This window comes from Pinus tabuliformis, chromosome 1_1 (genome assembly GCF_031772625.1).
Source record: "Pinus tabuliformis cultivar Carrire ecotype Pingquan chromosome 1_1, CPIR1, whole genome shotgun sequence".
Taxonomy (NCBI): Eukaryota; Viridiplantae; Streptophyta; class Pinopsida; order Pinales; family Pinaceae; genus Pinus; species Pinus tabuliformis.
The window spans coordinates 411,289,375-411,303,280 of NC_142297.1; the positions used below are offsets into that span (position 1 = coordinate 411,289,375).

At 36.7% G+C, this 13,906-nt stretch overlaps 2 protein-coding genes and 1 long non-coding RNA gene across 4 annotated transcripts; 1 reads left to right on the forward strand and 2 right to left on the reverse strand.

The window, feature by feature from the left end:
* Positions 1 to 294: 294 nt before the first annotated feature.
* LOC149213434 (uncharacterized) lies at positions 295 to 1,059 on the forward strand. Its single transcript, XR_016250327.1, has 2 exons — positions 295 to 583; positions 801 to 1,059. It is a non-coding gene; the product is annotated as an uncharacterized LOC149213434 (long non-coding RNA).
* Positions 1,060 to 3,646: 2,587 nt separating this feature from the next.
* LOC149213435 (putative galactinol--sucrose galactosyltransferase 4) lies at positions 3,647 to 5,609 on the reverse strand. The gene is made up of 3 exons (XM_089389028.1): positions 4,689 to 5,609; positions 3,805 to 4,191; positions 3,647 to 3,718 (listed from the first exon to the last, which is right to left on the reverse strand). The coding sequence occupies exons 1-3, from the start codon at positions 5,607 to 5,609 to the stop codon at positions 3,647 to 3,649; spliced, it is 1,380 nt and encodes a 459-aa protein (XP_089245154.1).
* A 914-nt stretch (positions 5,610 to 6,523) lies between these two features.
* LOC149213436 (disease resistance protein Roq1-like) lies at positions 6,524 to 13,144 on the reverse strand. 2 transcript variants are annotated; one of them, XM_089391999.1, is made up of 5 exons: positions 12,199 to 13,144; positions 9,636 to 10,743; positions 9,196 to 9,555; positions 6,998 to 8,295; positions 6,524 to 6,661 (listed from the first exon to the last, which is right to left on the reverse strand). In XM_089391999.1, exons 1-4 carry the CDS (start codon positions 12,771 to 12,773, stop codon positions 7,030 to 7,032), a joined length of 3,309 nt encoding a protein of 1,102 aa, XP_089248125.1. In that variant the 5' UTR covers positions 12,774 to 13,144; the 3' UTR covers positions 6,524 to 6,661; positions 6,998 to 7,029. The 2 variants fall into 2 exon arrangements, with proteins under 2 accessions (XP_089248125.1, XP_089248124.1); XM_089391998.1 differs by lacking the exon at positions 6,524 to 6,661 and having other exon boundaries at positions 6,875 to 8,295; positions 12,199 to 13,143.
* Between the last annotated feature and the right edge of the window lie 762 nt (positions 13,145 to 13,906).

Below are 13,906 nucleotides of genomic sequence, written 5' to 3' on the forward strand. Positions count from 1 at the left end.
TTATTTCCTCACAAATAACTCACACCATCAACCTTTCTTTATAAAATTCAAACTTAATATTCTATAAAAATTAAATTATACACAAATTAACTAAAAATATATATCAAATTAATTTATAAATAAAATTATAATATATCAAATAAAATTATTAATTCTTTTTGAAATCAACTCTTCTCTTCTCTTACCTGTCAAATTATGAACCGTCTAATTTAATGTTAGACTATTAAAATATTTAGCACCGTTAATAAAAAAATGTGGTTATAACTGAAACAATGACCATCCAAACTTCATCCTTCTCTATCTTTTTCTTCGACCAATGAACCTGAAGGTAGGCGGACATGGCTTGCGTTGCAAAATGAAGGTAGACCGACGTGGCTTGCAACGGGGGCTTGCGTTGCAAAATTAAGGTAGACCTTTGGCATTAATAAATGGGGTTTCAGAATAGTTGGGAAGATGGAATATTGACGGCAGGGATTAGCTAGGGGGTTTTGGTTAATTTTTGGAAGGGTTGCGACCCTGAAGGTAGACGGCCATGGCTTGCAACAAGCTTGCGTTGCAGAAGGAAGATAAACCACACAAATCGGTATTGGTATTAATAAATGGGGTTTCAGAATAGTTGGGAAAATGGAATATTGACAGAAGAGATTAGGGGGTTTCAGAATAATTGGGAAAATGGAATATTGACGGGAGATTAGGAGGTTTCTGTAAACTTTTGCAAGGGTTTAGTATCAGGTTTTTTTTTTTTTAGATTTTTTTAAGGAGATTCCTAAAATTTGTATCGGTTTTCTTGTGTGAAATAGTTTTGTGGAGCTTTAGTGGGAAGATGAGTCAAAGGGAGAGACAAGCGAAGGTGGGTTTGAAGCTACCAATCCCAGCTCAGGAAGATGCATTTCTAAGCTAATGTCATTGACGCTTCCACTGTCAAAGCCCCCTTAAAGAAAATTGCTGGGTTGGGAGATTTGTTGTCTTTGGCATATGCCTTAGACAGTGCAATTTTACCTGTAATGAATGAATTGAATTCCAATTAGCAAAAAATAACCTTTTCTTTTTATGCTTTTTCATCTATCTTCAGTAAATTTTGCTCAATTCAGATTCTAGAGGGTGAATAATTGGGTAAACTTTTTTTTCTTATCCTTTCTCATCTATTTTCAGTAAATTTTGCCCAATTCAGATTTTAAAGGGTGAATAGTTGGGTTTGAGAGGCAAACACACTTCTGAGCTCACCAAATTTAGCTGAAAAGATACTGCCAGTTCTACAGCCTGGTTAGGCCTTTGAACTTGGAGAGTTGTCTCATGAACTCAGACTTACAAATTGTCTGTTGCAAAATGCAGAGGACACAAAGATCTTTAAAATGAGTGGTTGAACAACACATTTTGTGTTCGAATTGACAAGTTTCATAATGTCTAAAGTCGAAATTGCCTGGGAATTTTTTTAATGTGCATTTCTGTACCTATGAGCCTTGAATTGAATTCTGTTAGTTGCATTGCATTTATAAACTTTAAATAATCTTTCTCGCTGGGGCAGCTGCGAAGCAGAGTTAACACCTCAAGGACTATGCTAAAACTGTTGTCCTTTACTAAAACTGTTGTCCTTTACATTATCGAGATTATAATTAAAACATCTTACCTTGCTTCCTGCTGAAAATAGAGATTTCCCATAATTTGATTGATTTCAGAGTGTTGGAATTTGTTTTTTTCCAACGACTGTTTTGCCCAAAAGCACAAGCAGTATTTTTCACTTGAACATTGGGACTGTAATCAATCTTGTTACAGTCTCAAGAGTAATGATTAATTCAGATGGAATTTTATATGGCTTACTGAAAAACATAGCTGTAACTTCGAACCTCCAAACTTATGGAAAATTTCAGTTAGATTTTGTTAATATGGCTTTCATGTTTTGAGAAAGAAAATTATCCTTACTGTCTATGTCTTGAACAAAATTCTTGGAACTTTGAGTTGGTAGTATGTTAGTTTGATAGGCGTTCGTACAAACAGAAGTCTTATTTTTATTGCATCATCAGATCAGCCTTGAATTACTCTGTTCTGCTATTTTTTTGCCATGCACTCTAAATGGACCTGCAGATTGTAATCAATCTTGAGACAGTTTTGAAGGTTGTTATTATTTAAGATGGACACTTACATATAATAATAGAAAATATAAAAAGCCAAGCAGATAAAAGATGCTGAATGACATTCAATGGCTTACTGATGGAGAGAAATCATGCTGGCTGACATTCAATGGTTTACTGAAAGAGTATAACATTGAAACTCCAAACATATGCTTTGGACAGTGCAATTTTACCTGTAATGAATGAATTGAATTCAAACAAAAAAAAAATGCCTTGGACAGTGCAATTTTACCTGTAATGAATGAATTGAATTCCAATTAGAAGAAAGAAAAGAAAAGAAAAAAACAAAAAACAAAAAAAACAAAAACAAAAAACTTTTTTTAATGCTTGCAAAAAAACCCTTTTTTATGCTTTCTCAATCTATTTTCAGTAAATTTTGCCCAATTCAGATTACCAAATTTAGCTGAAAATATATTGTCAGTTTACCATTGAACTTGGGGAGTTGTCTCATGAACTCAGATTTACAAATTGTCTGTTGCACAACGCAGAGGACACAAAGATCTTTCAAATGAATGGTTGCACAGCACATTTTGTGTTCGAATTGACAAGTTTTGTAATGTGGAAAGTCGAAATTGTATGGGAATTTTTTTTAATGTGCATTTCTGTACCTATGAGCCTTGAATTGAATTCTGTTAGTTGCATTCAGTTTATACACTTCAATAAAATCCAGGAAACCTCATCTGGAATTCCCAAACTCATTTCAGTGGATGTCAAAATATGTGCAAAAGAAGTTTGGTGCTCAGTTAGAGTGCTGCTTCACTTGAATAAAAAAAAGTTATGCTGGCAAAAGAAACCTTTTTTATGCTTTCTCAATCTATTTTCAATAAATTTTGCCCAATTCAGATTACCAAATTTCGCTGAAAAGATATTGCCAGTTTTACAGTTTGGTTAGGCCGTTGAACTTTAGGAGTTGTCTCATGAACTCAGATTTACAAATTGTCTGTTGCACAATGTGGAGGACACAAAGATCTTTCAAATGAGTGGTTGGACAACACATTTTGTGTTCGAATTGACAAGTTTCGTAATGTGGAAAGTCGAAATTGTATGGGAATTTTTTTTAATGTGCATTTCTGTACCTATGAGCCTTGAATTGAATTCTGTTAGTTGCATTGAGTTTATACACTTCAAAAACATCTAGGAAACCTCTTCTGGAATTCCCAAACTCATTTCAGTGGATGTCAAAATATGTGCAAAAGAAGTTTGGTGCTCAGTTAGAGCGCTGCTTCACTTGAATCAAAATTGTCTTTGTGGGAATGCCTTTAATGTTATATGGTTTTTAATATAGGTAATTGATGTTACTGAGATCCTCACACACGAAACTAATTTTAAACAGTGAATGTGGCCTCTCGACACCAAATGCACGGAAGGAAAGCCTTAAAAATGGGCATCCTTAACATGGGTTTTACTGTGTATTGGTTTTGTTTTTAGGTGGGAGATCCAATTGAAGACCATAACTGTTGGGAGAATCCATAGAGGATGGACACTCCAAGGACTTTGTAAAAAATAGATACATCCACTCATGGGACAGAAATTACAGCAGACTGCTGCAGCCAACGATTACAGCAGACTGCTGCAGCGTTGGCTGCTCCCTCCACCCATCTTAGGGACAAATAATTTTTTTTTATGAATGCTAAAGAGAGTGCTAGACTGGGTTAAATAGATTTGAATGACTTACATGAATGACGTCCACTTTCACTCCTGTGGCGCCCACACTGGCCAGATATGAATGCATAGAATTATAAAAATCAGCAGCCTGATGAGGATCCACAAGGCCAATCCCAGCTTCGACAACCTTATCTACAGCCAAATGAAGTATCATACAATTTACAACTGGGGAAATATTGAAGGCTATGTGCTTTACATTGAGGTGTGTAGCTCCTGGCCTGACACCACCCCATCCACCGCACAGGGCATGCCAGAAATAAACAGCATCAAGGCCCTTGAACTCTTTCTTCAAATCATCAATAAATGCCTTGAGACCCATCTCTGTAACAAAGGAATTATGAGCACTAGTGATGCCAACTTCCCCATCTCCATTTTGAGCTGATTTCTGTACTCTGACCTGGATCAACGAATAAGGACTTTGGAACTATCAACACTTAATGCTACATTAATATTAACAACAGAAAGCTTTGGAGACTTAAATCCTTATCATAACTTTTAATATAAATTTAATGATAAAATAATGACCATGGAATTGACAGATAATCGATGTAATTATGCTTACCCTCACTGCAATTGTTTTCATGTGAAAGGAATGAGATGAAGAAATTGAGCATACAACAAATTTCGACATAAATCATCCCACCAATACATTTGTGGATGTCATATAGATGAAAGGCAATTATAAATAATAAAACTTCAAAGGCTTCCATCCCAAACGGGAAGGCAGTATAGCTTCCTTGATGAGAAAAGAGAAGACAGAATAAAAAAGATACCAATACCTATTTCTCTCCCCTCCTTTAATTTGTAACATAATCTTCTCCGAGATCCATATCAACCCTTGTATTTGATACGGCATCAAGAAACATTAATCAATCATCAGATTTATTATTATACCACTTTTGTCGAAACTTCAAGAAAACGAAAAGATTTAATTTGCCTTTGGCAATATGCGTATGTGACAGCTAAGAGGGATTGAATTCCGCTGGAAGGAACAGTTTCCAAAACACCTTTTATATATATATATGATTCCTTGCACCATCCAAATCTATCAACTATATCAGGGATCCTCGTCTCTTCCACCAATCTGAAGGTGCCAAGATGGACTTTCATGGTGGTGTATATATATGATTCCTTGCACCATCCAAATCTATCAACTATATCAGGGACCCTCCTCTCTTCCACCAATCTGAAGGTGCCAAGATGGACTCTCATGGCGGTGTATGCTTCTCTCATCAAGTCAAAAGGATTATCATTCGTATGAACATAAACACAGGCCTTGAAGCTGGAGCCCTGGATGAGGTCTGACCCACTCTCAACCCCGACAACTATGTTTTCATCTGCTCCAGGATGCAAGGCTGCTCTGAATTTTCCTTCCATAATATGCAGGATCAACACATATGAACTTATGTCTTCAATGTGCAGAAGAATCAACTGTGTCCCTATTTGCAGGTCCGAGCCATTTCGACCTGACAACATGGTAGCCCACCATATTTTAAAACGAAATATACTCATAAACTTGATATCCTTGAGCTTGCCCAGAGAATTCAACACTCTGCTGGATGGATTTTTTGCATCAGATCTAATAAAGGAGCCCTTATGAGCATTGACTGCAACAGAAGGAAATGAAGCAATTGTATCACAGTTTTTACATATGATTGATGACAAACTAGTCAGAAAAACATTATCAGGAACTTTAGTAAGGATTGAAGCTCCCTGCAAACACAACTTTCCATCTGATAAGCTAAAACAGGGCTCCTTAGACTCTGATTCTATGGATTCTGCAACAGCACGGGCACAGGAGATATCAGGAGCCATTGCTAATTATAATTCTAGAACCAAAAAATGGAAAACACACATATGGGTGAGTGTTTACAGGCCAGGCTCTCAATTATAAGCATTTACTGAATACAATATCTGAATGGGATACAAGTTTGGATTGGAAAAATCCTCAGGGTTTCTCAATTTTGGTCTTGAAACATCCTCTGGGTTCCACCATTTAATTGGAACAATTTTTTATTTCTCCTTAAAAAGTGGATCATGCCACCAAGGAAACTGGACAATGGGTTGGCTATCTAACATCAACACATTCTGGACGTTCTGGTACAATGGGTTGGTAATCTAACATCAACACATTCTGGAAGTCTGTACAATCAGAGCTTGTGGGATGGTGAGATGGGTGGTGAATTTGGCCTCAGTACAAATTTGGCTTGAGATTTATATGCAATATTAATTCAATAATTAATAAAAAATAGTCTTAGGCACCCTAAATAAACTTCAGTTAAACTGGACAATGGGTTGGCTATCTAACATCAACACATTCCGGACGTTCTGGTACAATCATAGCTTGTGGGATGGTGAGATGGGAGGTGAATTTGGCCTCAGTACGAATTTGGCCTGAGATTTATATGCAATATTAATTCAATAATTAATAAAAAATATAGTGTTAGGCACCCTAAATAAACTTCAGTTTATACAACTTTAGAATTGTATTTTTGCTACATCTCTGCATTTTATTTAGAATTCACCCATTCCCATGTCATGGTTGTTCCTCAATTTATGTCTTGCGGCATTTCCTTTGCAACATCCGGTGCAAATGCTAGTTATTACACATCTGAAATACGATCTCGAATCTGTTGCAAATGCTAGTTATTACACATCTGAAATACGATCTTGAATCCCCACTCTCTAACCCTTACATTTCTTTTATGCAATCATCATGCTTTTATCAGTTGTATTAAAATAAACTTTTCAAATGCTTACAGAAAATTTTCCACATTCCTAAACACGAGACAACCACATCCACATTGAGTCTCCAAACCTTCTCGCATGGAACCTGGAGAGATATGGCATTCTCATAACATGTTTCACTGCATTCACCAAAAAGGAGACATTGAATAATTATTAATTAATTAATCAATGCAAACTTGGAAAGCCTGGAAAATAACCATAGACATTTACACAGCTGCAGTGAACACTATGGCCCGTCAGGAAAGGAATAATTAGACTCTTGCAATGCAAACTTGGAAAGCCTGGAAAACAACCATAGACATAAACACAGCTCTAGTGAACACTATGGCCCATTAGGAATGGAATGATTAGACTCTGTCAATGCAAACTTAGAAAGCCAGGAAAAAAATCATAGACATATACACAGCTGCAGTGAACAGTATGGCCCATCAGGGATGGAATGATTAGACTCTTACATTGCAAAACTGCTTTCTCATGCTTTTATTTTTCATATGAGACGCATGCCTTCATTCATTTGTTGGCGTAGCTGCTCCACTGCTTCCTCATTCCACTGCAGTTTGGGACATCCTCTGGCATCAAGTTTTACTAAAGAGATGCAATGTTCAACACCTTCCAACTCTTCTATTTCCTGGCATTCATAAACATATAAGAGTTGAAGCTTTGTCAGCTGCCCCAAGCCCCTTATGTTTTTCAGTTTCACACAATGAGATGCCCACAGCTCTTTCAAAGATACCAATGTTTCAATACCGGGTAGCTCTTCCACTTCTTTGCACCATTGAATGTTTAACATTTGAAGGTTTGCAAGACCACAAAGCCCATCCATTTTTCTCATTTTAGAACCTGTCAAATCCAGTTCTGTGAGTGTACTTGGCAATGTTCCAAGCTCATCCAAATCATAACAATGGTCCAAGATGAGACATTGCAGGCTGGGGCAAACACGTTCTCTTGACTCTGTTAACATTACTCTGTCTCCTTCAACCTTTATAAATGGCAGCTTGTATAGCGGACAACCAATTACTGTCACGTTAGTCAACTGAGCCATCAGTCCAACAGACTCGGGCAAACATTGAAGTAACGGACAAACCTCCAGTGTCAAGTTAGTCAATTGAGTCATCAGTCCAACGGATTCCGGCAAACATTTCAACTGCCGACAATACTTGAGCGCCAAAATTTTCAAGTTCTTCAGGTGACCGAGGGAAAAGGGCAGTGTTTCCGGCAAAGGGCTTCCAAATTCCAGAACTTCCAGATCGTTCAGGTCTCCGATTGCACTTGGCAATGCTCTCAGTCTTGTACCCTCCAAAACTAATTGTTCCAGGGACCGTTGACGTGTGATTTGGGAAGGAAATTCTTCGATATTCACACAATATGAGAGATTTATGTATTCCAGCTGCCTAATATCTCCAAGTGTTTCGCTTGAGATGGTTAAGTTATGGCAACGGTGAAAATCAAGGAATTTAAGTCTAGTTAAATTCCCGAAGGAATTTGGAAGGCTCTGTAAAATTTTGGACTCAGATAGATTAATGTGTTCGAGATTGGTTAAAGTCCCAAAGGAATCTGGCAATGTCTTCATTTTTGAGAATTTAGTCAACACCAAGACTTTCAACGACCGCAGATAACAGAACTCCTCTGGCAATTTTTCTAGATTATTATCTCCATCACAAGTAACAACTTGTAGGTGCTTCAGCTTCCCTATGGACCTTGGAAACTTGCAAAGAGGAGCTTGAATCTGTAATTCCCGCAACTCCAAAGGTACCTGCAAGGCGTTTCAAACCATTACATAAGGAAGGTTGAGGATGATTTTCATCTACAAAACTCTTCTTATTTGATTTTCTTATGCACATATAAGCATGACCACAAGTGTATCTGCAAGTGTGTGGGTAACTTTTATGGACGAAACTTTTATTATTCGATTAAAGTTTCCATTGTAGTGTCCGATTGTACTTCGAAATAAAAGGGCATGGTTTCTTGAGGCTACAGATTGGCCTTGAAAATTATTTTTAAGAAGAATTTGGTGATTTTCTTTTCAAGAAAATCGGATTATAAGAGTGTTTGAATTATTATTATTATTATTATGATGGAAATAGATTGAGCACTATTAAAAAAAAAACTTCTAAAAACCCAAAATCCTGAAGTTTGACAGCTGTAACAGATTTACCAAAATTTCTGTCAGAGTTTGACAAAAATCATGCCTGAATTTCCACTATTTTCCAGGTGAATTTGTGGCCTCCTTAAACTACTGTAAATAAAAACATCTGAAGTGGAAATTTTATAATAGTATGCATAATTCAATAACAACTTACTTTATGCTTTATATGTTTTCTAGAATTCAGTAATTCAGTAGAGAAAGGTTTTCTAGCATATTTTCAGATCTAATTTATTTAAAATCTGATAAAGATTTGATGCAATCACAAGTTTGAAATGTGAACTAGGCTTTAATTGTACTGTAATCACAAATCTCTCAACAGTACTAATACTCTAAAAATTATCCAAAATGATAAATACATATATACAATCCAAAATTCATTTTAAACAACAAAAATCCAATATAACCACCAAAAAAATAATTACAACCAAATACTTTAGAACTTATAATAATAATAATTTGACGACCCCCTTTAAATTGCCAAACTTTCACTCAAAGATATTCTCTTACCTGTGATTTGCCATGCCACAATGTTTTCAATTCCCTCCCACGCACCTGTAAAACCCTCAAGTCTTTCATTGGAATCCAAAGAGGCAGGGAAGAGTCTGGACAACCACGCCAGCGGAGCCATATGAGATTTGGTGACTGCACCCTCTCCAATACGCTTTTCAAGTGCCCGCCTTCAATATCAAGAAGTTGTAACCTCCTTAGACCAACGCCACGAAACGGTGTATTGTGCAAGAGCTTCACCAGGCGATTCCTGAACACATGATGACTCTTGTATAATGGCATACGCGACCGCAAGAATGCATGTTCCGAACCATAAGGAAGCATCCTAATTCCCCGCACTTCAGGTGTTGTCTGTTCATTCTTCACAAACGAGGAAAGACATTAAAAAAAAAAAATACAGATTTCTCTCAAACAATTTTTAAAGGTTCCAGTGCACTTACAATTGATTGCTGCAACAAATCATCAATATTCTCTGCCCGATGCCAGAGACGGCGCGGCGATCTTGAAGCCTGTGCAATACATTTCCCTAAATCTATGAGGTGATCATGCATATGTATATCATTTTCACTGTTAACCTCCACAAGACACTTGTTTTGTAAATTTTGAATCCCTGACAATCCTTTCCAGCCAGATCCATCCCATATTCTGATAGCCATATCCCTATTTTCTCCTATTAAAAAACAAGCAATATCTAAGAACATCTCCTGTTCTTCTTGATTAAGCGAATCATAACTAATTTTAAGACTCTGTTGTATCTCAGCTGGAACCTGTATTTGTTGAAGTCTATCCAATTGGTCTTGCCAATAGGATTTGTCATTTTTTCCACAAAAACGCGCTCCAAACACTTTCAGAGATAAGGGCAATCCATCACATACTTTTAATAACTTATCTACCAGATATTCAAACCCTGGGACCGGTTCGGATTGGCTGAAGGCATGCAAGCAGAAGAGCTCTCGCGAGTGGAGTGTATTGAGTCCGGTTAACTTATAAATTGATGATTCTTTCACTCCTAAACATGTGAGCACATCTGTGTCCCGAGTTGTAATTAATATTAAACTATCTGACCCAAGAACAGTTTGAACTGGGCGTAAAAGTGCATCAAGCTGACTAATATGATCTACATCGTCTAAAATTATTAATGCGCTAGAAGATGACATATACCCTTTAAGAATCTCTTTACCTTCATTAACGCTCTCTATTTCACGATCGATTTGAGTCAATCCCTTCAAAAGTTTCCTTTGCAGTGAATGTAAAGAGCTTTTACCTGCATTTTCTCTCACATCGGATAAGAAATAGGATCTCCGGTAATTTGAACTCTTCCTATTGAAGAGTTCTTGGGCCAACGTTGTCTTGCCGATTCCACCCATGCCCACGATGCCAACGACCTGCGGTTTTCCACTTTGTTGCTGCTGTAGCAACAAGACCGTATTTTCAAAATCTTTCAACTTTTCCTCTAAACCTGTTGGATATTCTGCCACACTGAACCGCCTTCTTTTCACCTTTTTCAATAGACGTTGAACGACCTTCTCTAGCAGCTCCCCCTCGTCCCTGGTTATTCAGAACAAAATAAATTAAATAGACTATTACCACTGCATAAAATGTGTTTGATAAGTACCATGGGTTATTCAATCCACCTTTAGATGCTTTTCTGACTGAATCTGAACTTTATGATAAAAATCTGAAGGATTTGAAATGCAATCCCAATGCTGTTATGCAAATTGTAATAAGAGAGTATTATGGAATCTTTGAATCGACCCAAATCGTTTGCAAGTTAAGTAACATATCTTGCGATTTTCAAATCAACCCAAATCACTGCAATTTGATTAACATATTATATGATTCTGACCTTTTATTGATGAGTAGATGTGTATCATAAAATGGGATAATGGGATAGGGTAATACATTGGCATAGATTTATCTTAATTACAAATTTAGTAATTTAGTAAAGTGGGGTAAGTATCAAAAATTTTTGAGGTGCAATGCAAAATTTGAAAAAATTGTGATATTTGGTCATCTCTTGTCTATTAATAGATAGTGGTTAAAATAGAATGACATTTTTAATAGGATTCAACACTTTGAAAATCCTAATTATACAGCTACTCAGATTCTGTAGACCAAACAGGTTATATTTTCAATTTCCAAAAATCTTTACTGGATTTCATATAAAATGGATAGAAAAATATACCTGAAAGAGGTCCAAGGCCAAAATGTAGAATGGTGTGACGACTTGAAATGTTTTCAACATTAGATTTTATTTCTTCAAGTCACTTTATATATCTCTCATTAAATGTTATAATCATAACATTTTATTTCTTTAAGGCACTAAAATTGAAAGTGAAATATTTTTACCACATTTCTTTCAGATAAAATATATATATTCATTTTTTAATAACAAAGAATATTTAATTTGTATTTTAAAAAGACCAATGTAAATTAAATATACTCTATTGAGTCTACTATAAAATGAACCTATTTATACAATAAATACTACTTTTTAAAACGGGTATACTACTATAAAATGAACCTATTTACACAATAAATATTACTTTTTAATAAATTTGTTTTATAAATGAAAAATAATTTTGTGTTAATTTACTCAATTTGTTTCTATTAAATCTAATTTAAAATTTCCTAATCCTTTTGAAATACAAAACTTTTGAAAACAGACCTCCACATCAAAATAAAACTATAACTTTTCTCACACATGACTCAAACTCCTAAACTTGCTTTAGTTCCAATTAGAATTACAACTTTTTACCATATTTACCTAAACTCCCAAAACCTTATTTAGTTCCTCTGTTCAGAAGGGCGATAACGGACGCCTAGTTGTCAAATACTTACTTTTAAGATGATCCTAAAGAAAGAGAAGATCCAATAGAAGGAGAATTTTGACTATGTACATGACACATTCTCATTTTATGTAATTGTACCAGTTAACAGCTAAAATACGAACTGAGAAACGTCTATGCATATGTGTTTAGAGAAAGAGAATTAGGTTCTTACCCATTACATGCCTCCAGCTCGAAACCGCTTAGGTCTGCAACAAGAGAAAGAGCTTCTCTCCATTTTTCAATAGTGATGGAGTCGTATCGCGGTTTCTGTTCATGAGTTTCAGAATCGTAGTTCACCTTCTTTTGGAGGTTGTGCAGGGCTTGACCATACATTTTATTTTTGTTCTGCGTCCATCGAAGCTCATCCGGTTTCACATCATAGAAGACGGGGATAATAGGAGACCCCGATGCCAACATGTGGAGGAGTTCATTTAAACACCAATTCGATTCCGCATATCTGCGAGAGAAAATTGCTACATGGACTGAGGCGGTTGCAATGGCGCTTTTAATTTGAGAGCTTAAGTTTACTCCTTCTTGCAGCTCTTGCTTATCCAGAAAAACTCGGAATCCATGTAAAACAAGCCGATGGTAGAGATGGCTGGCAAAGGTCTTCTTGACATCTGGGCCACGATGGTTTATGAACACATCGTAGCCGTAGTCACTGGTCGTGGAGGAGGAGGAGGCGGAGGCATGAGAACCCTGAGTCTGAGTTTGAGCAGAACTTTGGCATATTGAAGATGCTGCCATTGCATCTGTGTTCTACGCGAAAGATGCAATTTCAATTTCAGCAAAATTTTGGGATAATGAAGATGCCTCCACTGTATCTATTATGGTCGATGGGATAAATGAAAATTTTGAGAGAGCAGATCAGATCTTGGAGTTGCGTTGGGGGAAATTAGGGCAGGGAGATATATATCCATATCATAGGGCTGATAACCAACCCCATAAAGACTGATACTTGTATAGGTTTGTCTATTCCATGCCATCATTCACATGGTTTCCAGCTTGACGTGCATTATGACAAAGAGACGGAGATAATACAATCAAAGCGATAAGACGTGCCTTTCACATGGCTCGCCCGCCAGGGTAGATGGGATAAGATGCTCCGACAGGCTTCGTACCTTTCATATGGCCCGCATAGATCAATGTGATCCATCAGAGAATTCATTATGATGGAGAAGTTGAGCTATGCAGTGTTCAGAATAAGAAATGATCTTTGGGTTGAATATACATTGGGGTGGGTTGATTTTAGAGTATACAATATTTATACATATGTCGTTCAACGTGATACTTGAATGATAAATATTAGGTTGGATAATATGAGTAATAACCAATATTAAGTTGTATAATTACTAGTGTTTGGACGAGTGGAGTTTACCATTTCGTTGTTTGATGTTTGATCTATCATTATACAGGGCATTTGATGGCATAATGCTCGTGTAGATATGGATACAAGTTGTAGTAGGATTTCGTGGACCTGGTAGGGAGCAACGAAACATAGGAGGCATTTTTTCTTCAATTGATGGTACACATGCGACAGGGAATACATTGAGGTACACACAACTCGTCATATACTATTTTCTCTGATGGAGGAATACATTGAGGTACACACAACTCGTCATATACTATTTTCTCTGATGGGCATCCACTAGTAGACATATCGACCTCCTCACAATTCGAGCGCCCATCCTCCCCCCATTCATCCAAAACTTTCTCCTCAGATTATGAACATGGACTTCTCAATAGTACCCCTTCGGGGCTTCCCACCACCCACATTGATCATTTGACTACCACGATCACGATTCCCTCTACCCGACATCCGTCCATATTACATGGCGATCCCCCATATGTGCCATCTTCCACTACCCCTCCTAATAAGT